The sequence below is a fragment of the Scyliorhinus canicula genome, chromosome 10 (assembly GCF_902713615.1).
Source record: "Scyliorhinus canicula chromosome 10, sScyCan1.1, whole genome shotgun sequence".
In the NCBI taxonomy this organism is placed as follows: Eukaryota; Metazoa; Chordata; class Chondrichthyes; order Carcharhiniformes; family Scyliorhinidae; genus Scyliorhinus; species Scyliorhinus canicula.
The window spans coordinates 93,810,521-93,835,804 of NC_052155.1; the positions used below are offsets into that span (position 1 = coordinate 93,810,521).

Genomic DNA, 25,284 nt, shown 5'->3' on the forward strand with positions numbered 1-25,284 from the left:
AACTCACATATACACGGGGAGAATGTGTAAATTCCATACAGTCATCCAAGGTCAGAATTGAACCCGAAGCTGTGCCGCTGTGAGACAACAATGCTAACCACTGTGCCATCGTGCTGCCCCAGCAACCCTGGAGAGAAAAGAAGTTCACTTTTGGGTCTAAATGACTATGTACAGAACTGAGGAAAGATAGTTTGTAGAAGGGTTATTTAGACTTCAAACTCTCCATAGATGCTGACAGACCTGCTGAGTCTATCCAGCATTTTCAGTTTTCACCACAGTCTACTTCCCTGGAAGGGTAGATAAAGCAAAATGATTTTCACTGGTCGGAGAGTCCAAGACTTGGGGCTTAGCCACAAAATTACATCCAGGCATTTCAGGAGTGAGGTTACATGCAAAGAACATACAAACATATGAATTAGGAGGAAGAGTGGGCCACTCGGCCCTTTGAACCTGCACTGCCATTCAATAAGATCATGTCAATTAGGTTTCTTTATGATTTTATTTATTAATTTTAATATATTCATTTATAATATTAATTTTAATATTTGCTCTGTATTTTAAAAAGTAACAAAATTGTAAGAAAATGTCTTAGAGGTTACTTATATTGATGAACTTTTGTCAATCAGGTATTTCTCATTGTTGCAAACTTAAAATCAGCACAGGTGTAGGTTTCATATAAACATTATTATCCTTAAATCTTTCTATTATTTTGTAATTTTTCAGGTTATGTTATTCATCTCACTATAAAACTAAATTTCAAACAATGTATTCAGTACTTGGTGATAATAAAACACCCAGTGAAGGTAAAGGGAATAACATTTGCAAACAGTGATCAAATCTGAATAAACATCACCAATGGTTTCATCTGATTAAATGCCATTCAATCAAATAGCATTTGATCAAATCCCCAAGATTATCTCAAACCAGACTTGGCAAACCTATTTAGGCAAAGTCTGAGATGCTAAGATATTACCAAGAGACTGATGTGGTGGCAAAATTCAGGGCACGATTTAACGAGTAAAAAGAGTCTGGCAGCGCCGAGACTGACCCGGCTATCAAACACGACTCTGTTCTTTTCCTTGGCCTCAGCATGGAACGCACTGCAGAGGCCGAACGTACCTTCATTTCCTGCACTGACGTGCTCAGAGATCGGGGTGACATTCAAAATGGATTTATTGACTCCCATGGCGGTTTCTGTACCCCCTAATGCCCCAACGTAATTCTTAGGGGGTTCACCAGCCCCCCTCACTCCACCTCATAAGGGCTGCGCTCCCCGGATGGGTCCCCAGCACGGGCACACAGGCACCTTTGTACCGCCAGCCTAGCACCCTGGCAGTGCCACCTGGGCACCTTGGGTATCTGGCTGGTACAACAGGAGTGTCTGTGTAGCATGGCCAGGGTGCCCAGGTGGTACTGCAGAGTGCCCGGGTGGCACTGACACTGCCAGAGTGCCCGGGACCAGAGGGAGTGCCAGAACCCAATCACTCGGGGGCCTCCAATGGCCTGGGAGACACCCTCAAATGCCTTATGCTAGTCCACGTTTGTGTAGACCATTGCCAAACTGCACCACAGCAAGATCTCCCAGGCATGAGAATTTAAATGATCCCAGATCGCACTTCTCATGAGAGGCGTCCCAAGCGTCACAAATCTCACGAGAGGCCTCATTGCCTCGCGTTGGATCGGGCCGCTGTCTTTCCGATGAGATACAAAACTGACTTCCTTGTGTTAAAGTTGCTTGCTCAAATAAATGCCAAGATCTCATAGCACGTTTTGATGAGCCATGTTGTTGTCTTGCTTTTTAAAAATAGATTTAGAGTACCCAATTATCTTTTTCCAATTAAGGGGCAATTTAGCGTGGCCAATTCACCTACCCTGCACATCTTTTTGGCTTGAGGGGGTGAAACCCACACAGACCGAGGGAGAATGTGCAAACTCCACACGGACAGTGACCTGGGGGGGTGTTGTCTTGCTGACACGTATCCCTCTACAATCAGCTATAATCGAGCATCTGGTCCTTTGCCTTATTTCTGTTTGTGAGGCTTTGCTGCATATAATCTACTGACATGGTTGCCTATATTACAACAGAGTCGGATGAGCTTCAAGCTCGATGAAGTGGGGGAGGGAGAGAGCGAGAAAGAAACACAAACTTTTATTCAAAGACTAAGTTGCCTTTTTCATTTCATCAGACAGTGTGTAACAAACCCTGGTATTAGAACTTTCCTGTTTTGTATTAAAGTTGTTGTGTGAGAATAGTTCATTGTATAACTTCCTATCCTCCATTGTATGGACTTCTTTAGTTTCACAAGTATTCCTAAGACCTCCTTCCTTCCTGTTCACGAGGCAAATTCCCTAAAACCAGAATCCAAGAGCAAACTAAGGCTATAGATTCAGATTGCTTTTGCTGGTAGCACTATCATCTCTCAATTTGAAGATTGTAGCTGCAAGATTCAATAAGTCCCAAAAGTGGGTGTGGGAATCGTGGTGTAATCATAACATTACTTACAAAGCAGCAAGCACACAAATTTCATGTTGCCTGTTCATTTTAACTGTGATTGGAGCATGCAGCCACTGCAAAGCATTGATAGCAAGTCCATCCACACATCTTTAACGAAGGACATTGTCACTATAAGAGTTTGGTAATGTTTCTCTCTCCATCCATCTTGTTGAGTGGTTGGATGTCTTCAGGCATAAAATTGGGAGAGGCTAGTATGATTTAAGCTCGCCTGCACCTCTGAAAGGGAGAAGGATTTCAGCTGGCGAAGATGCAGGAAGTCATTGTAAAAGTGAGTTTCATCTGGGAAAAGCACAAGAATTACATTATATGGCAAAGAATGGACAGCAGGATTTTCTGATTGTGCAAAGGAGGTCTTGACCAAGGCGATGCAGAGATGGAAAATGGTATATTTCAGCAGGTGGACTTCCAGATAAACAACCGGAAGCATCAACAAGGAACTGGTGGTTGATGGGCCTAGCTGTACGTGAAGGAGATGGTGATTGTTATCACTGGAGCTGCAATGGTTGAGACCATTCCCAACAATGGGACTAAGACCACTGAAGTTGTTGCTTTCCTCATACCTGATCCTCAATATATCTCAGCAATTCCTGGTCCCATAGATTCTTCTGTACATAAGCTGCAGATGATGTAACGCACTTCTTGTTCCCCCTCTTCCCTCACTGCAACCCTACCCTTTGCCTTTCTCCATTTTAGACACAGAAGAACTGCCACCAACTGACCAGGCAATGGTGGAAGTGCCGAAAGAAGTGATGAAGAAGAAGCATTCTCACTCGCTCTGACATTCAAAGCCACTAGTTCAGATACTGATACAGCATATACTTTACGGGGTTGCTTAGAGGCAGGATCTGTACATGGTGAAGCACTGAAGATGAGTGGGCTGCAGCCACTCAAGAGACAAGGGTAGCCTTGCTAACTGGAGGGTTAGGACACAAATATGCTCCACTGCAGAAGGCTTAGATGAAGACTTTGATGAAACGGCCTGCAGAAGAAACCTGATGAGTATGGAAGCTCATCATCCTTCCATCAAAAGGTGGAGATGTTCGCTGATGAATACATTATGTTCAGTACCATTTTGGGCTCTTCAGCTACTGAAGAAGTCTGTTCCCTTCTGCAGCTATACCTGGACATTTTCAGGATTTGGCTGAAAAGTGACAAGTAACATTCATGCCACACAAATGCCAGGAAATGACCATCACCATCTCCCCTTGACATTGAATGCATTACTATCCCTGAGTCACCCTGTATCAATATCGTGGGAGTTACCATTGACCAGAAACTGAACTGTTCCAGCCATATAAATAAAGTTGCTACAAGAGCAAGTCAGAGGTTTGAAATTCTTCAGCGAGTAACTCACCCCCTGACCTCTGCCCATCATCTGCAAGACACAATTCAGGACAGCAATGGAATACTCTCCACTTGCCCAGATGAATGCATTTCCAACACTCAAGAAGCTTGACACCATCCAGGACAAACCAGCGCACTTGACTGGCACCCAATTCACCACCTTAAACATTTGCTCCCTCCAGCACCATTGTACAATGACAGCAGTGTGTACCATCTAAGATGCAATGCATCAGCTCCTTCAACAGCATCTTTAAACCCACTACCTCTTCCAGCTGAGACAAGGGGAACAAAAGCATGGTAACACCAGCACCTGTAACTTCCCCTCCAAGCCACACACTGTCCTGCCTTGCAACTCCATCACCATTCCTTCACTGTTGCTGGGTCAAAACTTTGGAATTCCCTTCCTAATAGCATGGTGTGTGTATCTACACCACCTGGATTCTAGCAATTCACCAAGGTGACTCACCACACCTTCTCAAGGGCACTTAGTGATGGGTAATGAATGTTGGCCAAATCGACAATGCTCATTTTCTGTGTAAGAATTACACTAAAATGAGGCACCACCCCAGAGGGGTGGCAGTTGCTCCAGGGTGTTGCTCTCTTGCCTACTCTTCTCTATTTAATTGATTACACCTTCCCACACATGGGACGGGATTCTCTGCAGGCGGGATCCCCTGCTTAACCGGCAGCGCACTCACGCAGATTTCCCAACAGGGTGGGGGCTGCCACAATGGGAAACCCCATTGGGCAGTGCCAGGCTGGAGGTTCTCGCTATCGGTGGGGTGGGGGGGCCAGAAAACATTTCTGGTGGAAACGAGAATCTCATCTTTGTTCTCTTGTCCCAGCTCTTTAGTTTAAAGCTCTCTGTACCACTTTAATTATACAACTCCCCAGAACACTGGTCCCAGCACAGTTCAGGTGAATACTGTCCCAACAGTACAGTTCCCACTTTCCCCAGTACTGGTGCTAGTTCCCCATGAATCAAACTGTATTTCTCCCAATCTTTGAGCCATTCATTTGACTCCCTCATCTTATTTACCCTACAGAAATTTGCTTATGGCTCAGGTAATAATCCAGATATGCTTTGATCAGTTTGCTCATCTTCCCTGCAGGTCCCACTTTCTTCCATACACATTGCAAGCACCTCAAACCTGTTGGACAATTGCAAAGTCTGAGGCTCCTCCACATCTACATTCTGCATCCCCATATCAGCCTCACACATAGTCACAGCCTCCTGCCTCTAACCACTTAGCAAATCAAAAAACCCTACCCTAAGGAGTGTCACTGTCTCCTTGAACCAAGTATCCAGGTAATTTTTCCCTGATGTATCACATTGTCTGCAGCACAGCGTCCAACTCAGGGACTCAGAACTGAAGCTCCACAAACTGGATACTTACGGCAGACTCACATTGGCATTCAAAAGCTGCCACATTTTGCAGTCACAACACATCACCTGCCCTGCCATCTTTATTATGCGTTAGTTAACTTATATTTCATAATTAATTTATAATTATAAAACACCACGGTTGCTAGTAAACCTTACAGCAACTAATAATATCATACAAATACTAATAAATTACACAAGTTTTGAGGATAAACAAGCATAATATTTACCAACCAATCACTTATCTGTATACCTGTAATGTCACACTTTGATTTCTCTCAGAACGCAGCTGCTCCACTCTGGCCCACAGAATGAGGTGGAATAAATTGGATACCTCTTCCACTGACTGCCTCCAGGTCTCCTTTCCATCCCCTCTTCCAGGTATTATTGGCTGTCTCCGGGTCCTCTGTCCCTACCCTCTTCCAGGTATTACTGAATGCTCGGGTCCTCCTCATCTGCTCGTCCAGGTATTAGTGACTGACTCCGGGTCCCCTTTTCAGTCGCTCTTCCAGTCATTACTGACTGCCTTCGGGTCCCCTTTTCACCCGCTCTTCTGGGTGTTGCTGACTGTCTCCAGGTCCTCTTTTCCCACCCTCTTCCAGGTATTACTGACTGCCTCCGGATCGTCTTTTGTTTATAAATTTAGAGTACCCAATTATTTTTTCTCCAATTAAGGGCAATTTAGTGTGGCCAATCCACCTAACCTGCACATCTTTTGGGCTGTGGGGGTGAAACCCACGCAGACACGGGAAGAATGTGCAAACTCCACACGGACAGTGACCCAGGGCCGGGATTCAAACCCAGATCCTCAGCGCCGTAAGCAGCAATGCTAACCATTGTGCCATGTGCTGCCCCCTCCTTGTTTTCACACCCTCTTCCAGGTATCACCGACTGCCTCCGGGTCCTTTCCGCATAGCAGTCAGTCGGGACGGAAAGCCGGCAGTGGTCTGAGGGCAGGATCAGACCTGTCGCTGGATTGTTAGGGGTTGGGGTGAATGTCGGAGTAGGGAGAACCCCATGGAGGGCAGGGCTAGTGACAGGTGTGGCAAAGGCCCAGGGATTTTGGGCGGGAGGTCCCGTGGGATTTTGGTGTGGGTACGATATGTACCCAGAAGCTAGAAGTAGTATTAATTCTTTTCTGGGTAACTATTGTTGGAAAACAATTGGAACAATTTGAAATTTGCCCCTCCCACCACCGGGGGAACTCCTCACAGGGGGAATTGCCTTCGGCGGGACCGGAAGATCCCGCTGTCGGGAAGGGCTGGAATGTTCAATCCAAAGTATAGAATCGTAACTGCATAGAAAGTGGATATTCAACTCCACGGTTTACACTGGTGTTTATTACCACACAAGTCTCCTCACACCCTTCTCCATCAAACTGCCGTCAGCATATCCTGCTCTCCTTTTCTCCCTTATGCCTTTATCCAGCCTCCTTTTAAATACTTCCATGCCTCAACTACTGCTTGTGTGCCTAAGGTCCACATTTTAAACACTCTCCGGATAAAGAAGTTTCCCTTGAGTTCCCTTTTGGACATATCCGTGACTAGCTTATATTTATGGCCCTAGTTTGGGTCTCTTTTGCAAATGGAAACACCTCTTTCAAATCCTTTCATTAACTTAGAGATTCATATTGGCTCATTGCTCAGATTTCCTCTTTTCTACAGAAAGGAGCCCTAGTCTGTTAAATCTTTCCCCTCAATTCTGGTATTATTCTTGTAATTTATTTTGTGTCTTCTCCAAATGGAGCAGAATTAATCAAAATACTCTTAAGTGCGGTGACGCGACAAGACCGTTCAATCTCACAAGAGGCCTCTCGCGAGATCTGCGATGGTAGGAATGACATACGAGATCTTGCGAGACATCACAATCTGGATCTCGCCTTCACTGGGCGAAATCCAGATTTATATATTTAAGTGAACCATTAGGCTCATTTAAATATGTCGGCGCCCGATTCTCCCGAAGCCCGGGAATGAGCCTGAGAGACCTGACCATGGGACGTTTAGCACTGGTTCACACAAATGTGCATCACATAACGGCACCTGGGGTTGTCTCCCAGGCCATCGGAGGCCCCCAGGTGGTCAGTTTCTGGGAAGGGTGACACCCTGGTGCTCTCACTGCCACCTGGGAAACTTGACAGTGCCACACAGCACCCTGGAAGTGCCAGCCATAAACATTTTACGTTATATGACTGGGAACGCTAATTTTACTTTTTCCAATAAAGGTATTTAATCTATGTACATTTTCTTATTCCATGTATTTTATATTGACAATGATTTGCACTGATTTGGCACCTTTAAAAGAGTAAAACATCCCAAGGTACTTTACAGCATAGCCAAACAAAATTTGACACTGTTGCACATAAGAAGCTATTAGGGCAAATGATCAAAGGCATAGCCAATGAAGTCAGTTTTAAGAAGCATCTTTAAGGAGGCAGTGAAGTGAAGGGAGGGAATCCCAGATCTTGGGCCCTAGGCAGCTAAAGAAATAGAGTCACCAATGCTGAAGCAATTAAAATTAGGGATGCACAAGAGGCCAGAATTCAAAGAGCACATATACAACAGGGAGTTGTAGAGGTTACAGAGATAGACTAAGATCCACGTGTTCCTTTGATTCAAGGTGACGTTAATTCAATAAAATTTGCATCTAATAAATTTTATCATCCTTGTTTGCAAAAATAAGAATCTCATTCTAATTTGTGCTTTTTTAATTTAAAGCATTGTCTTTGACTTTCATCCAGTTTTTCAGAATGTTTTTACGGTAACTTCCTTCACTTGTGGTTTTGCTTATGCAGTCCAAAGCCAACGCTGGAAGAAGTACAGTCCTGGAGTCAGTCTTTCGACAAGTTAATGAAAAGTCCTGCTGGAAGAAATGCGTTCAGAGAATTTTTACGGACGGAATACAGTGAGGAGAATATGCTTTTCTGGCTAGCCTGTGAGGAACTAAAGAATGAAGTCAACAAAAATCTTGTTGAGGAGAAAGCAAGATTAATATATGAGGATTACATATCCATCCTTTCACCTAAAGAGGTGAGTTTACAGTATGATAAATATTTTGCGGGTCAGAAACAAAATATGGCAACAATGGATTCCAGATCTATTCAGAACACCCCATTCCATCAGTAAACCTTATATATTACCTTTACAATGTTAAAATGTGACTTGATGACGAGGCAACATAGTGACAACGATCTAGTAATACAAAGGAAGCATAATTTTCACAATTCTTCCAGAAAAGTGCATCACAGCTGGAAAGGACAGAATAAGAATGGGGACCCAAGGTCACAGCTGGTTTTGGGGAATTGTGCTAGTTTAAATCATCAATAGTATATGATTTAGCGATAGAAAGAACTGTAACTGGGCCAAAATCAAAATAACGTGGATGATCATAGACTGTGAAAGAAAATCTAACAGAGGCAACTGTAGGTTAAGTGGTGCATCTATTCATAGTGTTGATAATAAGCTGCTGGTTTTAACTTTGGCACTGAGGTGCTAATTGACTGAAATGTACGGTGTCGACCGGCCTGTATACGATGACTCAGTCTTTGCTCAGCTGATCAATTAGACAGCAGTCAGCCTCATGCTCAGAAGGCTGGGGTGCAAGGTTGTACTGTGTCTGGATTTGCAAATTAAATGCTGCGAGTCCCTTTTATTTTCTGAAACTTCAGATTTTTGCAAAGCTAAAAGGTAAAGTCGCCATAGTCCCAGATGAACATAGACTGCTTTTCCCCTTTGAGGGGGAGAGCTAACTGGTGGTGATTTAACCTGAGGATCACCACACCTCAGGCGAGGTTTTTGTAAGATCTACACATCTGATTTCTGAAGCAAGTACTGAGTAAAGAAGACAGGATCAGAAGATGGAAGCAGAGATTTTGGGGCTGTTACGTATATTTTGGAAAGTATAGATCACTTATGTCTGCCTACAATCTTAAAACCTAGAATCATTTCACCGATAGATAATCATCGGGTTGTTTTTAAATGTGTGTGTGAGGGAGGAAGGAAAGAGTGTTTTGTAATCTCTGGACCGCTAATCCCTTAAAACTCTTTCTACTGATGCAGAATCTTTCAATAGAAGATCAACAGGGTAATGATCTGACAATACTTTAAAACCACTCTGTTCCAGACATCAAGCCTATCCAAAAAGATATTACAGAAACCTCTTTAATTCAAATACCCCGGTACCCAAATTTAGCAACAAAAAAATAATACAAATCTTACTGAATGATTCTTACTTCACAAAATACTATTGCAAACACTAAAGTCATGCCATTAAAGGATCAGAAATCCTTTATGTGGAATTGGTAGTGAGTGAATGATGTGCTAATATTTTTAATGCCCTATCAAATTATTTGTTCAGTGGGCAGCACGGTAGCATAGTGGTTAGCACGGTAGCATAGTGGTTAGCACAGTTGCTTCACAGCTCCAGGGTCGCAGGTTCGATTCCCGGCTGGGTTACTATCTGTGTGTAGTCTGCACGTTCTCCCCGTGTCTGCGTGGGTTTCCTCCGGGAGCTCCAGTTTCCTCCCACAGTCCAAAGATGTGCGGGTTAGGTGGATTGGCCATGCTAAATTGCCTTTAGTGTCCAAAAAAGGTTAAGTGAGGGTTACTGGGTTACGGGCATAGGATAGATACGTGGGCTTGATTAGGGTGCTCTTTCTAAGAGCCGGTGCAGACTCGATGGGGCCGAATGGCCTCCTTCTGCACTGTAAATTCTATGAATTGGCTTTTAGAAAAGAATTACTTTTCTGCCCTTTCAGTCTGAGTACAATTAGTTGCTTGCTGCTGCACACTTGTTTCTCAGATAGACCATGGATGTAATTATATCATGCCAGAAAGCATTGATGCCTCCATTGCTGCTCTTTACCCAGTGACAAAATGGAGGGAAGCTCACAGGCTGAGTTGCCAGTATGCTACCACAATTGTTTAAAAAAAATATTTAAGATAAAAAATGCTCATTTTTAAAATGAAGGGATCCAAAAATATGTTAAACCCAGAAAAAGAACTGGGGCGGAATTCTCCGACCCCCGGGAGGGCGGAGAATCACCCAGGGCCAGCGTCAATCCCGACCCCGTCGTGTCCTGAATTCTCCGCTCCCCCGAGAATCAGCAGGGGCGGGAATCGTGCCGGTCGGTGGGTCCCCTGCGCTGGTCGGCGGGCCCCCCGCAGCGATTCTCCGGCCCACGTTGGGCCGAAGTCCCGCCGCTGACAGGCCTCTCCCGCCAGCGTGGTTTAAACCACCGACCTGACCGGCGGGATTGGTGGCGATCTGACCCCGGGGGGGGGTGCCCCCACGGTGGCCTGGCCCACGATCGGGGCCCACCGATCGGCGGGTGGGCCTGTGCCGTGGGGGCACTCTTTTTCTTCCGCATGGCCTTCACCATGTCGGAGGCGAAAGAGACCCCCTCCCCTGCGCATGCGCCGGTATGACATCAGCAGCCGCTGAAGCTCCGGCGATGCGGGGGGTCCCGGCGTGTCGGAGTGGCGTGAAACACTCCGGCGTCGGGCCGCCCCAAAGGTGCGGAATTCTCCGCACCTTTAGGGGCCAAGTCCTCACATTGAGGGGCTAGGCCCGCGCCGGAGTGGTTCCCATTCCGCCGTCTGGCGTGAACGGCCTTTGGCGCCAGGCCAGCCGGGGCCAAAAGGACTTCGCCGGCCAGCGTAAGTCCGTGCATGCGCCGGAGCGTCAGCGGCTGCTGACGTCATACCGGCGCATGCGCAAGGGAGGGGGTCTCTTCCGCCTCTGCCATGGTGAAGGCCATGGCGGAGGCGACGAAAAAGAGTGCCCCTACGGCACAGGCCCGCCTGCCAATCGGTGGGCCCCGATCGCGGGCCAGGCCACCATGGGGGCACCCCCCGGGGTCAGATCGCCCCCCCCCCCCCCCGGACCTCGGAGCCCGCCCGCGCCGCCAATCCTGCCGGTCAGGTAGGTGGTTTAAACCACGCCGGCAGGAGAGGCCTGTCAGCGGCGGGACTTCGGCCCATTGCGGGCTGGAGAATCGCACCGGGGGGCCCGTCGACCGGCGCGGGGGGCCCGCCGACCAGGCGGCGCGATTCCCGCCCCTGCCGAATCTGGGGGGGGGGCGGAGAATTCGGGACACGGCAGGGCGGGATTGACGCCGGCCCCGGGCAATTCTCCGACCCCCCCGGGGGGTCAGAGAATTCCGCTCCTGTTCTTTCTTACTGCAAAGCAGTTGTGACTGGACATGTGGTAAAACTGGAATTTGTAGACACAATTACTCAAACTGTAACTATTTAAGAAATAAATATTTATTCTTACTTCTTCGTAACATAATAGAAAAATACCTGTATCGTACTTATAAATTATGCAAAGATTTTACCACTCCATGCCGAAAAGTCAGAATAGTATTATTATATCTTCCCATAGAACATAGAACATTACAGCGCAGTACGGGCCCTTCGGCCCTCAATGTTGCGCCGACCTGTGAAACCATCTGAAGCCTATCTGACCTACACTATTCCATTTTCATCCATATGTCTATCCAGTGACCACTTAAATGCCCTTAAAATTGGCGAGTCTACTACTGTTGCAGGCAGGGCGTTCCACACCCCTACTACTCTCTGAGTAAAGAAACTGCCTCTGACATCTGTCCTATATCTACATCCGAGGAAAGAGACTCTCACTGTTCACCCTATACAACCCTCTGACTATCTTATATGTCTCTATTAAGTCACCTCTCAGCCTTCTCCTCTCTAACGAAAACAACCTCAAGTCCCTGAACCTTTCCTCGTAAGACCTTCCCTCCATACCAGGCAACATCCTAGTAAATCTCCTCTGAACCCTTTCCAAAGCTTCCACATCCTTCCTATAATGTGGTGACCAGAACTGCACGCAGTACTCCAGGAGCGGCCGTACCAGAGTTATGTACAGCTGCAGCATGACCTTGTGGCTCTGAAACTCAATCCCCCTGCTGATAAAGGCTAGCACACCATATGCCTTCTTAACAGCCCTATTAACCTGGGTGGCAACTTTCAGGGATTTATGTACCTGGATGCCGAGATCTCTCTGTTCATCTACACTACCAAGAATCTTGCCATTAGCCCAGTACTCTGCATTCCTGTTACTCCTTCCAAAGTGAGCCACCTCACACTTTTCCGCATTAAACTCCATCTGCCACCTCTCAGCCCAGCTCTGCAGCTTATCTATGTCCCTCTGTATCCTATAACATCCTTCAGCACTATCCACAACTCCACCGACCTTTGTGTCATCTGCAAATTTACTAACCCATCCTTCTACACCCTCTTCCAGGTCATTTATAAAAATGACAAACAGCAGTGGCCCCAAAACAGATCCTTGCGGTACACCACTAGTAACTGAACTCCAGGATGAACATTTGCCATCAACCACCACCCTCTGTCTTCTTTCAGCTAGCCAATTACTGATCCAAACCGCTAAATCACCTTCAATCCCATACTTCCTTATTTTCTGCAATAGCCTACCGTGGGGAACCTTATCAAACGCCTTACTGAAATCCATATACACCACATCAACCGCTTGACCCTCATCCACCTGTTTGGTCACCTTCTATGTTCTCATATCTGCCACATTCTTAAAATTCTTAAAATTAAATACAATTTTTTTGTTTTATTCTATTTCAAAGGTGTCCTTTATTATAAATATTGTTGTATGCTTGTAATAGAGCAGGTGCTGCCATGGGATGAATTAGGATTTGTTTTCTGTTCCTTTTTGCAAGCTGAAATGAAGAGTTCTCAACAGAGAGCTGGAACTGGGACACATTCTGGTTCCCATAGTGTTATGATCCAACCGGTGATAAGGGCAGCAGGGTAGCAAGGGGCAGCAGGGTAGCATGGTGGTTAGCATAAATGCTTCACAGCTCCAGGGTCCCAGGTTCGATTCCCGGCTGGGTCACTGTCTGTGTGGAGTCTGCACGTCCTCCCCCTGTGTGCGTGGGTTTCCTCCGGGTGCTCCGGTTTCCTCCCACAGTCCAAAGATGTGCGGGTTAGGTGGATTGGCCATGCTAAATTGCCCGTAGTGTCCTAATAAAAGTAAGGTTAAGGGGAGGGTTGTTGGGTTACGGGTATAGGGTGGATACGTGGGTTTGAGTAGGGTGATCATGGCTCGGCACAACATTGAGGGCCGAAGGGCCTGTACTGTGCTGTACTGTTCTATGTTCTATCCCAAAGGGAAATTGGCAATCTATCTCAATCTGTTTTCTATTTGTACTTTACTACAAGAAGATATATGGACTGAAGTCAGGAGCCATAAATTCCAATAACATTTTTGGAGATTTTAAATATTAAATTAAGACATTTATTGACAGGAGAAAAGAAAACATACACACACAAGACTACATTTACTCAGTTAAAATTAGTTTTACAAAACATTCCTCCAAAACATTGCTTCTTGGTTATGCGCCTCACGGTAGCATGGTGGTTAGCATCAATGCTTCACAGCTCCAGGGTCCCAGGTTCGATTCCCGGCTGGGTCACTGTCTGTGTGGAGTCTGCACGTCCTCCCCGTGTGTGCGTGGGTTTCCTCCGGGTGCTCCGGTTTCCTCCCACAGTCCAAAGATGTGCGGGTTAGGTGGATTGGCCATGCTAAATTGCCCGTAGTGTAAGGTTAATGGGGGATTGTTGAGTTACGGGTATACGGGTTACGTGGGTTTAAGTAGGGTGATCATTGCTTGGCATAACATCGAGGGCCGAAGGGCCTGTTCTGTGCTGTAATGTTCTATGTCTATGTCTATGATATTTAGGCTGTACAAATTCCAGTAATTTTAACACTGTTGCTGTAGGAAATGGATGTCACAGGGAGTCTCCCTCTCTCTCCCTCACACTTGTCTTTGGAAATTCCAGACATTATACAAAACCCTGCTTTCAGAAAAACAGAGTCTTTTCTGGGTTGCTGGAAACTGCTCCACTTTGCTTCTTTTCACAGTTCTCTCCCAGGAGGTCTTACATAGTCACACCCAACACAGCTCCCAACATCTTGTTTTTTCTCTTTCATATTTTCCCATTGTCCTTACCTTTCTTTGAAATATATCTTTCCCAGGACATAAAAATCTTTATGTTCTCCTTATGGCCACCACTTTCGGTTAAAATAAATTAAAATAATTGTGCCTTATTTATTTGTGACCTTTTCTAAGTTGTACAATCCTCTTATCTCCGTTTGAAATTCAACAGCTAAAAATCTAAATTCTCACTTATCTCCAAATCCAAATTTCTACCTATGTTGTATCTGCTTGTAGAAAATTCAATTTAGCCATTTTTTTTCAAGTGTCTGCTTTTCTTTGGGATCAATGCGCCAACGTGTCCGGCAACTCCCCCTTCTCCAATGCCTCAATTAAACATACCCAGGGGTATGGACATGGAATTCAATGCGCATAAGTGTGAGGTGATACACTTGGGCCAATTCCCCCAAAAACTGTTTATAAAACTCAGCAGGGAAGCCATCCGGCCATGACACCTTCCCCGAGCGCATCCACCCCAAGTGCCTGCCTTTCACACCTAGTCCCTTTCATGTCCTCAAATTTGTAGGTGCTCAGTTCCCAGCTTAAATTAGTTAGATACGTAACACACAACCTGCCCAATCCTGCTTCACAGATTACAACAGTAAACCACAGAAATATTAAAAATAATACCCTTTTCTTCACAATAGCAACACTTTGTATCTGGAGGAAATGTGTGCAGTCAATAGATAAGTTGTTCAAAGCGAGACCAAGTTCAGCCAGAGGGTGGTCGGGGACTGGTTTGCCCATAGAGTCATAGAGGTCTACAGCACAGAAAAGGGGCAAAATTCTCCGACCCCCATCAGGGTCGGAGAATCGCTCGGGGCCGCCGAAAATCCTGCCCTCGCCATGTCCAGAATTCTCCCACCCGCAAAATGTCGCCGTGCCGCCAATTCCGCCGCCCGCCTCGGAGAATGGCGGGGGCCGGCGGGAGGCTTCGGGTTTCTGTGCTGTCGTTATTCTCCGGCCGGTATAGGCCAAAGTCCCTCCGACGTGGCCACGGGTCGCGTTGGCGTTAATCACAACAGGTATTTAACGGCGTCAACCAGTGCTGATGGTTGACGCCGTTCATCGTGGAGGTGGGTGACAGGCCGGGGGGGGGGGGGAGAGAGAGATCACAGAGTGCGAGTGCCGGTGGGTTGGGGGGGCCTCTTTTGTGTAGTCACTCCGGGAGGCGTTGATTACGTCGCCCGACGTCAGCGGGTGACGCCGACGTGAATGGCGTAACGCCGCTGCTGGCCCATTCGGGCCCGGAGAATACGCGATGTTTCGCGGGGCTCGACGCCGGAGTCATCAGCGCCGTTTTTGGAGCCGGGTCCCGGGCATCGCGACGGTCACCGGAGAATTTTGCCCAAGTTCCTTCTTCCCACCTTGTCTGCGTTGGTCAAAAACAACCATCTAACACTTCTAATCCCATTTTCCAGCACTTGACCCTTAGCCTTCAATGCTTGACATCACAAGTGCACATCTAAATACTTCTTAAATGTTATGAGGATCTCTGTCTCCACAATCCTTTCAGGCTGTGAGTTCCAGACTCCTACCACCCTCTGCGTGAAAAGGTATTTCCTCACATCCCCTCAAAACATTCTGACCCTTACTTTATATCTATTCCTCCTGGTCATTGCTCCCTTTACCAAGGGGAAAAGTTTCTTCCTGCCTACTCTATCTATGCCCCTCATAATTTTGTACATCACAATTATGTCCCCCTCAGTCTCCTCTGCTTCAAGGAAAATAACCCCAATCTATCCAATCTTTCTTCACAACAAAAACATCCTGGTAAATCTCCTCTGCACCCTTTCCATTGCTATCACGTCCCTCTTATAATGTGGACAGCAGAATTTTACACAATACTCTAGTGACCTCACCAACATTTTCTACAGTTCCAGCAAATTCTCCCTGCTCTTAAACTCTATACCCCGGCTAATAAATCCAAGTATATTATATGCCTTCTTAACCACTGTATCCATCTGCTCTGCTACCTTAAGGGACCAGTGTACATGCACACCCTCTGATCCTTGGTGCTCCCGAGGATGATGCCGTTTATTCCCTTGCCTTGTTTGTCCTGCCCAAGTGTATCACCTCACACTTATCTGGATTGAATTCCATTTGCCACTGATCAGCCCATCTGACCAGTCCGTCTATATCCCCTTTAACGTAAGGCTATCCTCCTATTTATCACACCACCAATTTTCAGATAATCTGCGTACTTACTGATCAACCCTCCTACATTCATGTCTAAATCATTTATATAAACCGCAAACAGCAAGAGCCCCAACACTGATCCCTGCAGGACACCACTGTACACAGGCTTCAAGTCAGAAAAACACCCCTCAGCCATCACTCGCTGCTTCCTGCCACTCAGCCAATTCTGGATCCAATTTGCCAAATTTCCTTGGATCCTGTGGTGAATTATAAACCTCAGTAATTCACACTGTATTGTACCACATGTATTGAGCCTGTACTCTGTACCGGATTGTGTGTAATCGCGCGGCCCTGCCCATAGGGGGAGATGAGGAGTTTGTACTGGGCTCCACCCATGGCTCCGCCCATGGCTCCTCCCCCAGCCGGAAGTATAAAGATCAGTGCTGTGAGCCTGCTGCCAGTTCATGTCGAGTTCATCCCGTCACAGGCAGGCTCTGTTGTAAGACGATTAAAACCACTGTTCACTTCTAACCACGTGTCGCGTGAATTGATGGTCTCATCAGATCCCATGGGCTTTTACCTTCCCTGCCAGTCTCTCATGTAGGACCTTATCAAAAGCCTTGCTGAAATCCTAGTAGACTCCGTCAAATGCATTTCCCTGATCGACACAACTGGTCACCTCTTCAAAAATTCAATCACGTTTGTCAGACATGACCTCCCCTTAACAAAACCATGCTGACTGTTCTTGATTAATCCCTGCCTCTCCAATTCTGTCTCTCAGAATTGCTTCCTATAGTTTCCCTGCCACTGAGGTTAGACAGACTGGTCTGTAGTTTCCTGGTTCATCCCTTCCTCCCTTCTTGAATAATGGTACCACTATGGCTATCCTCCGGTCCTCTGGCACCTCTCCTGCTATTTCCTCCCTTGCCTCACTCAACAGCCTGGGATATATTTCCTCTGGCCCTGGAAATTTGTCTACTTTTTAGCATGCCCAGACCACTCAGAACCTCCTCTCTGTCCATGTTAATCTCTTTAATTTTTTCACAGTCCTTCTCCCTGATTTCTATACCCACACTGTCCCTCTCCCAAGTGAACACTGACACAAAGTATTCCTTTAGAACCCTGTCTACATCCTCCTGCTCCACAGACAAATTACCACTGTGGTCCTTAATCAACCCTACTCTTTCCCTAGTTATCCTTTTACCGTTAATGTACTTGTAAAACAAATTAGGATTTTCCTTTATTTTACCTGCCAGTATCCTTTCATGTCCCCTTTTTCATAGATTCTCTGCAGTGCAGAAGGAGGCCATTTGGCCCTGAGTCTGCATCAATCCTTGGAAAGAGTACCCTTCATAGTCCCACATCCCAACCCTATCCCCAGTAACCCCACCTAACCTTTTGGACATTAAGTGGACATTTAGCATGGCTAAACCACCTAACCTGCACATCTTTGGACTGTGGGAGGAAACCGGAGCACCCAGAGGAAACCAATGCAGACACGGGGAGAAAGTGCAAACTCCGCGCAGTCACCCGAGGTCTGAATTGAACCCAGATCCCTGAAACTGTGAGGCAGCAGTGCTAACCACTGTACCACCGTGGTCTCCTAATTTCCTTTGAGTCGTCGATATCTGCCATAAGCCTCTCTTTTTCTCCTTATCCAATGCTGTGTAACCCTTGATATCTAAGGATCCCTGGACTTATTGAACCTACCCTTTTTCTTGATTGGAACATGTTGGAGACCAATTGCAAATTAGGTGGCTGCTTTGCTGAACACTTCCACTGCATTTGTAAATACAACCTGGAGCATCCAGTAATTTGTCATTTGAAAATCATATTCCAATCTCACTCAGATCCCTCTGTCGTTGACCTTCTATACTGTTCTAATGAAGCTCAATAAAAGTTTAAGGAATGGTATTTTATCTTTTTGTTGGATACTGTGCTACAGATTAAGTGAAACTGTGGCTTAGGAATAGAGGCTAATCAGGTATTGGAGCAAGAAGCGAGCTATCCAAGAATCTGATGACTTTAAGCATTTTAGTCCTCAACATGCCGATGTTGTCGAGTTGGTGCATCAACATTTCCAGGAGGTGGTGGTTTGATGATTAGGATGGAGACCTTGCATTGGCGAACAGAGCTGGTGAGACAGTCTGCAGCATTGGCATCAACCTGTTTTTTCCCTTTCGTTAAGGTTTATGAATACCAATCCTTTCTGACAGCTTCCCCTATCTCCATTTCAAATCTGCTTTATCCCTCAGTGACTCACACATCATCAAAGTCCCTTAAATGTTTTTAATTTTGCTCACTAACTCCTTAACATCTCATATTAATATCATTTCAACCATTTAATCATCTCCTGTTTACTTATAAGCACCTCCCAGGTCTTTCTACACTTACTGTCTTGTGGGTGTGAATGTGGGTGTCATTTTCTTTCAACCATCACTTTGTTCTGTTCCTTTTTATATGCTGTACATCTTCACTTTTTTTTCCAGGTTCGATAAGAGAGATAAAATATTAACTTATCTGTTTCCTCCACATAAAACTGGGTGAATTGCTTTTTTCTGTTTTGATTCAGATTTCTAGCATTTCCATTTTTTTGCTTTTTCTTCTTTTGCTAATATGCAAATAATCTGGCCACCCATAAAATAATGTTTAAAATATCAGGCGAAAAGGAATAATCTCAGTTTAGGTATTCAGTTCAAATTCAAGAGTTGCATTTTCACGCAACTGGGAGACTCTGTGGAGCTGAAAAAATGGTGGCTGGGCCCAATTCCAGGAATCCCAACTCCATTTTTCTACCAGTGTGCATTAAAGGTGTGGTTAGTGCGGGTGCAAGCCCGCACGTTGCACTCCCAAGCTGGCTGGCTCCTAAGTAGGAATAAGCATCTCTTAGGCGAGTCAGGCCAGCTTTTCAACGACTCATGGTTCGCGGCGCACCAAATTTGTTTTGTGTACTGAGGCACCCTCAATTACGACGCGAGAGCGAGGTCGGTAATCAAACGGCTTTAATCTACAGAGAACTGAACAGCATCCGAGAGAAGTGTGCTCACCACATGGAGCCTTATCCTATATACCGTTTCCTGGGGGCGTAGCCAGAGGCGGAGTTCCCCAGGGTTCCAAGCATCTTAAAGTGGCAAGGTATTAAAGGTCAGGTACCATTTACAGCCGTTATTAATACCGTTCATCACATGTACTATTCTAGATGAGGGAACGTTTTGAAAGGTAAGTTCAAAATGGCCTTACCCATGCCTCCCATAACAGCCTATGGCCCTCTACCCACCTCCAAGACCACTCAAACACTTCTAATAACAACAGAATGTGTCAAATCTTTTTAAAAATACATTCATTCAGAACTTTCTACTTTCTTTAAAAAGACATCTTTCCGTACTGTCCTATAAAAGCATCAATCATCCAGACCCTTCAAAGCATCAATAACAGAATCAGCAAGCACTTTATATCTCTTTATTTTGAGTAATTAAACATTGTGCAATTGACAAAATAGATCACAAACCAAGTGCTGTCAAACCAATTGTTTTCCCATAGACGCAGATGTTGTGTGAACTTTCAGCCAATTCTTGATTGACAATTCAGTGTACGGGGAATGAGGGGTGAATGTGAGAGGGCTGTTATTTGTTTTTATGCCATTATTTTAAATTGGATCAAGTCTCAAAGAATGAAGTTAAAGGACTGCTCAGCAGCCTCTGTTGTTGCCTCCAAAGTCTTTCTGGGGGGAGTGAGCCTGACTCCAGATAGCACCTGCTCCTGCCACCCCAAAACTCCTGAATAAAAATGTTTGATGAGGTTCAACTATCCCGTTGCGCCCGGCGTGGATCCGGGTGCAATGGGTGAATCGCGTGAGAGCACCAAATCTGGCTCTGCCATTCAACTCGCTCCACCCAGCATGATCTGAATCCCGCCCTCACTGGGAGAGATCCTGATCTGCATATTTAAATTAGGCGAATGGATTATTTAAATACTGGAAGGCAGAATTCACCCGGCGCCAGGGAGTCAACGGCTACGTCTGCAAGACTTCGCCATGAACCAGGCATGACGACACCTCGAGGGGTCTCACAGGCCATCTGAAAATGGTGGCCGGGCCCAATTCCAGGATTCCCAACCCTATTCCTGGTATCGCAAATCGGGATAGAACATAGAACATTAGAACATAGAACATAGAACATTACAGTGCAGTACAGGCCCTTCGGCCCTCGATGTTGCGCTGACCTGTGAACCCACTCTAAAGCCCATCTACACTATTCCCTTATCATCCATATGTTTATCCAATGATAGGGCAGGGTAGTACCCTGGTACTCCCGCTGTCACCTGAGTGCTTTGACACTGGTGCCCAGGCACCCCGGTAGCCCCACCCTTGCACAGGGTGACTGGCTGGCAGTGCCTGGGTGCCAGGTAGGCACTGTCAGGGGTCAGTTCCAAGGGGCATTGCCCATTGGAGGGAGGCTTCTAGGAGCCTCGACAAGGTTGTGGTCATGAAGGGGGCGGGGTCGATAAAGCAGGGGCGAGGGGGCCTGAAAGGGGGGATTGCGAAGATCTGGGCGGCCGGTCAAAATGTCGCCCTGATCTGCGAGCAGCTGGTTCCTGCTGGCTCGCTCAGCTAAATATACTAAAGTGTGGGCTCAGTGGGAAGAAACTCCCTGAGGCCAAAAAAAACAGCAAAGTGCCATTGAATAGCAGGATGTTTCTCAGAGCGGCAGATGCCGAGAAACACTGCCAAAAGCTGACTTTAACCTTTGCCCGCTGAATTGCACCCATTGTCTTTGCTGGCACTTTCTCCCGAGGCAGGTAGGCTGAGCCAGGAAATTGTTACCAACTTTTGCTTTCCACCCTTGTTGCATGCCAATGTAAACATATTTTTTTCTCATGGTCAATTTTAGTTACTCACTAGTTATCCACTAAACATCCCAGAAAAAGTTATTGCCCATTCAGATGTAAGTGAATTATTAATAATAATAATAATCTATTAGTGTCACAAGTAGGCTTACATTAGCACTGCAGTGAAGTTACTGTGAAAAGCCCCGAGACGCCACATTCCGGTACACTGAGGGAGAATTCAGAATGTCCAATTCACCTAACAGCTTGGGCGGAATTCTCCGCAAGGCCTGACGCCGTCGTGAAACCCGGAGAGGTTCACAACGGCGTCGGAAGCCTCTCCCGGCCCCCTATTCTCCCCTCCCCGGGGGGATAGGAGGGCCGTACTGGGAAACTTGGCCACCAGGCCCTGTCCCTGGCTTCAAGGCCCGACGCGCCAAGAATGACGCCGCGGCGGCGCCTAATGACGTCAGCCGCGCATGTGCGGGTTGGGCAGCTCAAACCCGCGCATGCGCGGTTGCCGTCTTTCCCTTCAGCCGCCCCGCAACACGTGGCGGCTTGATCTTGCGGGGCGGCGGAGGGGAAAGAGTGCGTCCCCTTGAGACGCCGGCCTGACGATCGGTGGGCACCGATCGCGGGCCCATCCCCTCCCGAGCACGGTCGTGGTGCTCGATCCCCGATCTTCCCCCCACAGGCCCCACACTTATCTGGCGCGCCATGTTCACGATGGCAGCGACCAGATGTGGTTGCCGCCGTCGTGAACAGGTCAGGGACGGGAGGCCGCTCAGCCCATTCGGGCCGGAGAATCGTTCACGGCGGCCCCGTTTCTCCGAGCGGCGTGTCACCAGCTGCGGAAGTGGTGAGACCCGGTGTTTTGGGGGGGGGGGGGGAGGAGGAGGAGAGAGACAGCCCAGCGTTTGAGGGGGGGGGGGAGGAGGAGGAGAGAGACAGACCGGCATTTTGGGGGGGGGGGGGGAGGAGGAGGAGAGAGACAGCCCGGCGTTTGGGGGGGGGAGGGGGGGAGGAGGGGAGGAGGAGAGAGACAGACCAGCGTTTGGGGGTGGGTGGGAGAATAGTGGGAGGTGCGGGAGCGGACCTCCCGCTATTCTCCCACCTATCGTGGTTGCGGAGAATCGCGCCCCATGTCTTTCGGGACTTGTGGAAGGAATCCAGAGCACGTGGAGAAATCCCACGCAGACCCAGGGAGAACGTGCAGACTCCGCACAGTGACCCAAGCCGGGAATCGAACCCGGGACCCTGGCACTGTGAAACAACAGTGCTAACCACTGTGCTACCATGCCACCCAATGGTTTGCTGTGTCTTAATTTCTACTAAACAACTTCTCTGTTGCTGAAAAGTTACTTTTACAGGCATGGAGTCTCATTCCTGAAGATTTTAATTATTGATTGATATTTTAAAAAATAATATTTTATTTGCAATTTTCCTTACTGTCTCTTCTCACTTCCGTCTTTGTTTTTCTCTTTCTATCGCTTTCCATCTATGATTTCACATTGAATGAACTATTTTAACTTATATTCCCTGATTTAGGATCTGCATGCCTTGGTAATAATTCTTCAATCTATTTGGTTGAAGAAGTGGGGAAAGCACCACTTTAAGCAACACTACACACAATATACTGCTTTCCAAAGGAGCAACAGTATTGTGGCTCATTATCTACATTGCCCATACGGCATTCATCAATGAGCAAACCTGCTCAGTTCGCACAGTCACTCACCTACACCACTGTCTACCTCACAGGGAATTCATAAAGGGCGCGATCTTTTGGCTGCTCTGCGCCAGAAAAGAAGCTCACTACGGCGCAGCACAGCCGGTAAAAACTGGGAGACCACGCTCCTGGGATCTACTCAGCTCGCAACGCCTTGCGAGATTCAATGCAATTTTTTGGCAAATCTGCATGTTAGAGCAAGGCAGTAAGCCATACTCTTATAAGCAGATTCCCAAGCTACCTGAGGCTTTGGGATTCAATCCCTTCGCCTCTGGGACCTGGGACGGGTGCCATTTGGTATTGGTCCCCACAAACGGGGGCCAGATAGAACGGCACTTGTGAGGCTTCCAAGGGGACTGGAAGCCCCCAACTGCATGCCCTTTGGGTACTCTGACAGTCCCAGCCTGGCACCTTGGCTGTGCCACCTGGGTGCCAACCTGGCACTGCCAAAGTGCCCAGGTGGAATTGCCAGCTAGCAGGGGCACTGCCAGGGTGCCAGGTTAGCACTGTCAAGGTGACAAGCTAGCATTTTTTGTGCATGAACGATTGGGCTGGGGGGGAGGTGGTAGTGCGGGAACTCTCCCATTTTGCCTTCAGGCTGTGGGGAGGTCGGGGATTTTTTTGTCAGCCTCGCCATTTCAAAATGGTGTTCCAATCTCTCGCTACAACAAGGAGTTCCAGCGAGCAGAGTTCCCCGTTGTAAAAAACGGGGCTATGTGCAGCCTCGGCCACACGTTCCCCTTTAGCCCCTTATTCAACACGAGTAGCATTGAATAGCCACATGTTTCTCGGCACTGCGAGTGCCAGGAAACAGGTGGCTAAACGTGCTCGCTAGGGGACTTTGTTCCCTTTTGGGATGAGCGTGCCCATAAAGTGTATCGTGCCGCCTGAAGAGTTGCTTATTTCTTCCACGCTGGTCTGAGATTGCCTGTAGAGAGCGCTGCACTACATTAGTCTCCCATTGGCCATAAATTCCTGCTTAAAAATCCAGAAAATGTCTGTGGTGCTGCTAGCATTTGTTCATTGCTGACTGTAAAATCCAGACCATGGGCGAAATTCTCTGCAGACCGTCGTAACGCCGATTTCCGGCGAGCAAAATTGGTGTAGATGACTCCGGCGTGGGGGCCTTCTTTTAGGCGGCTATTCTCAGTTCCCGGAGGGGCCAGCAGCGGACTGACGCGATATGCGTCAGTTTCACCAGCTGCGGAAGTGGTGAGACCCGGCGTTTTGGGGGGGGGGGGGGAGGAGGAGGAGAGAGACAGCCCAGCGTTTGAGGGGGGGGGAGGAGGAGGAGAGAGACAGACCGGCATTTTGGGGGGGGGGGGGAGGAGGAGGAGAGAGACAGCCCGGCGTTTGGGGGGGGGGAGGGGGGAGGAGGGGAGGAGGAGAGAGACAGACCGGCGTTTGGGGGGGGGGGAGGAGGAGAGAGACAAACCCGGCGTTGGGGGGTTTGCGGCGTTGAGTTGAGAGGAGGGGGGGGGGGGTTTGCGGCGTTGAGTTGAGGGGGGGGGGGTTTGCGGCGTTGAGTTGAGAGAGGGGGGGCGGCGTTGGAGGGGGGGGGGCGGCGTTGGAGGGGGGTAGGGGTGGTGAAGGGGGTAGGGGTGGTGAGGGGAGAGGGTAGGGGCAGCGGCGTGCAGAGGAGGGGGGCGACGGATGCCCGGGGCCAATGCACTGTCGCCCCCCTCTGCACGCCGCTGCCCCTACCCCAACCCCCTCCCCTCACCACCCCTACCCCCTTCACCACCCCTACCCCACTCCAATGCCGCACCCCCCCCCCACTAACGCCGCGCCCCCCCCCCACTAACGGAGGAAGGAAGGGGGGGAGGAGGAAGGAAGGGGGAGGAGGAAGGAGGGGGGGGGAGGAAGGAAGGGGGAGGAGGAAGGAAGGGGGGGAGGAGGAAGGAAGGGGGGGAGGAGGAAGGAAGGGGGGGAGGAGGAGAGGGGGGGGGTGTGTGGGTACCGGCCTTCAGAGGGAGGGGGACGGGGTGTGGGTACAGGCGTTGAGGGGGGGGGACCCGGCGTTGAGAGGGGGGGACCCGGCGTTGAGAGGGGGGGGACCCGGTGTTCAGAGGGGGGGGGGGGGGTTGCGGCGATGAGGGGGGGTTCGCGGGCGTTGAGGGGTGTGGGGTTGCGGCGTTGCAGAGATGGGTACAGGGGGGGGCGGCCGTTGGAGGGGGGTGTAGAGGGGTGTGGGGAGGGGGGTACGGTTGGTGGGGGAGGGGGGGTAGGGCGTTTGGGGTGAGGAGGTAGGGGTGGTGAGGGGGGGTGGTTGGAGGTATGGGGCAGCGGCGTACAGAGGGGGGGGGGGGCGACGGTGCGTTGGCCCCGGGCATCCGTGTCGCCCCCCTCGCTGCACGCCGCTGCCC

At 48.3% G+C, this 25,284-nt stretch overlaps 1 protein-coding gene across 6 annotated transcripts in view; it reads left to right on the top strand.

Annotated features, from left to right (window-relative positions):
- Window positions 1-25,284, top strand: part of rgs20 (regulator of G protein signaling 20) — a 287,058-nt gene that overhangs the window by 256,290 nt on the left and 5,484 nt on the right. For all 6 annotated transcript variants that reach the window (XM_038809359.1, XM_038809356.1, XM_038809357.1 and 3 more), the window contains one exon: window positions 8,035-8,269. In XM_038809359.1, the coding sequence (XP_038665287.1) occupies window positions 8,035-8,269 (235 nt within the window). The remainder of the gene's footprint in view (window positions 1-8,034; window positions 8,270-25,284) is intronic.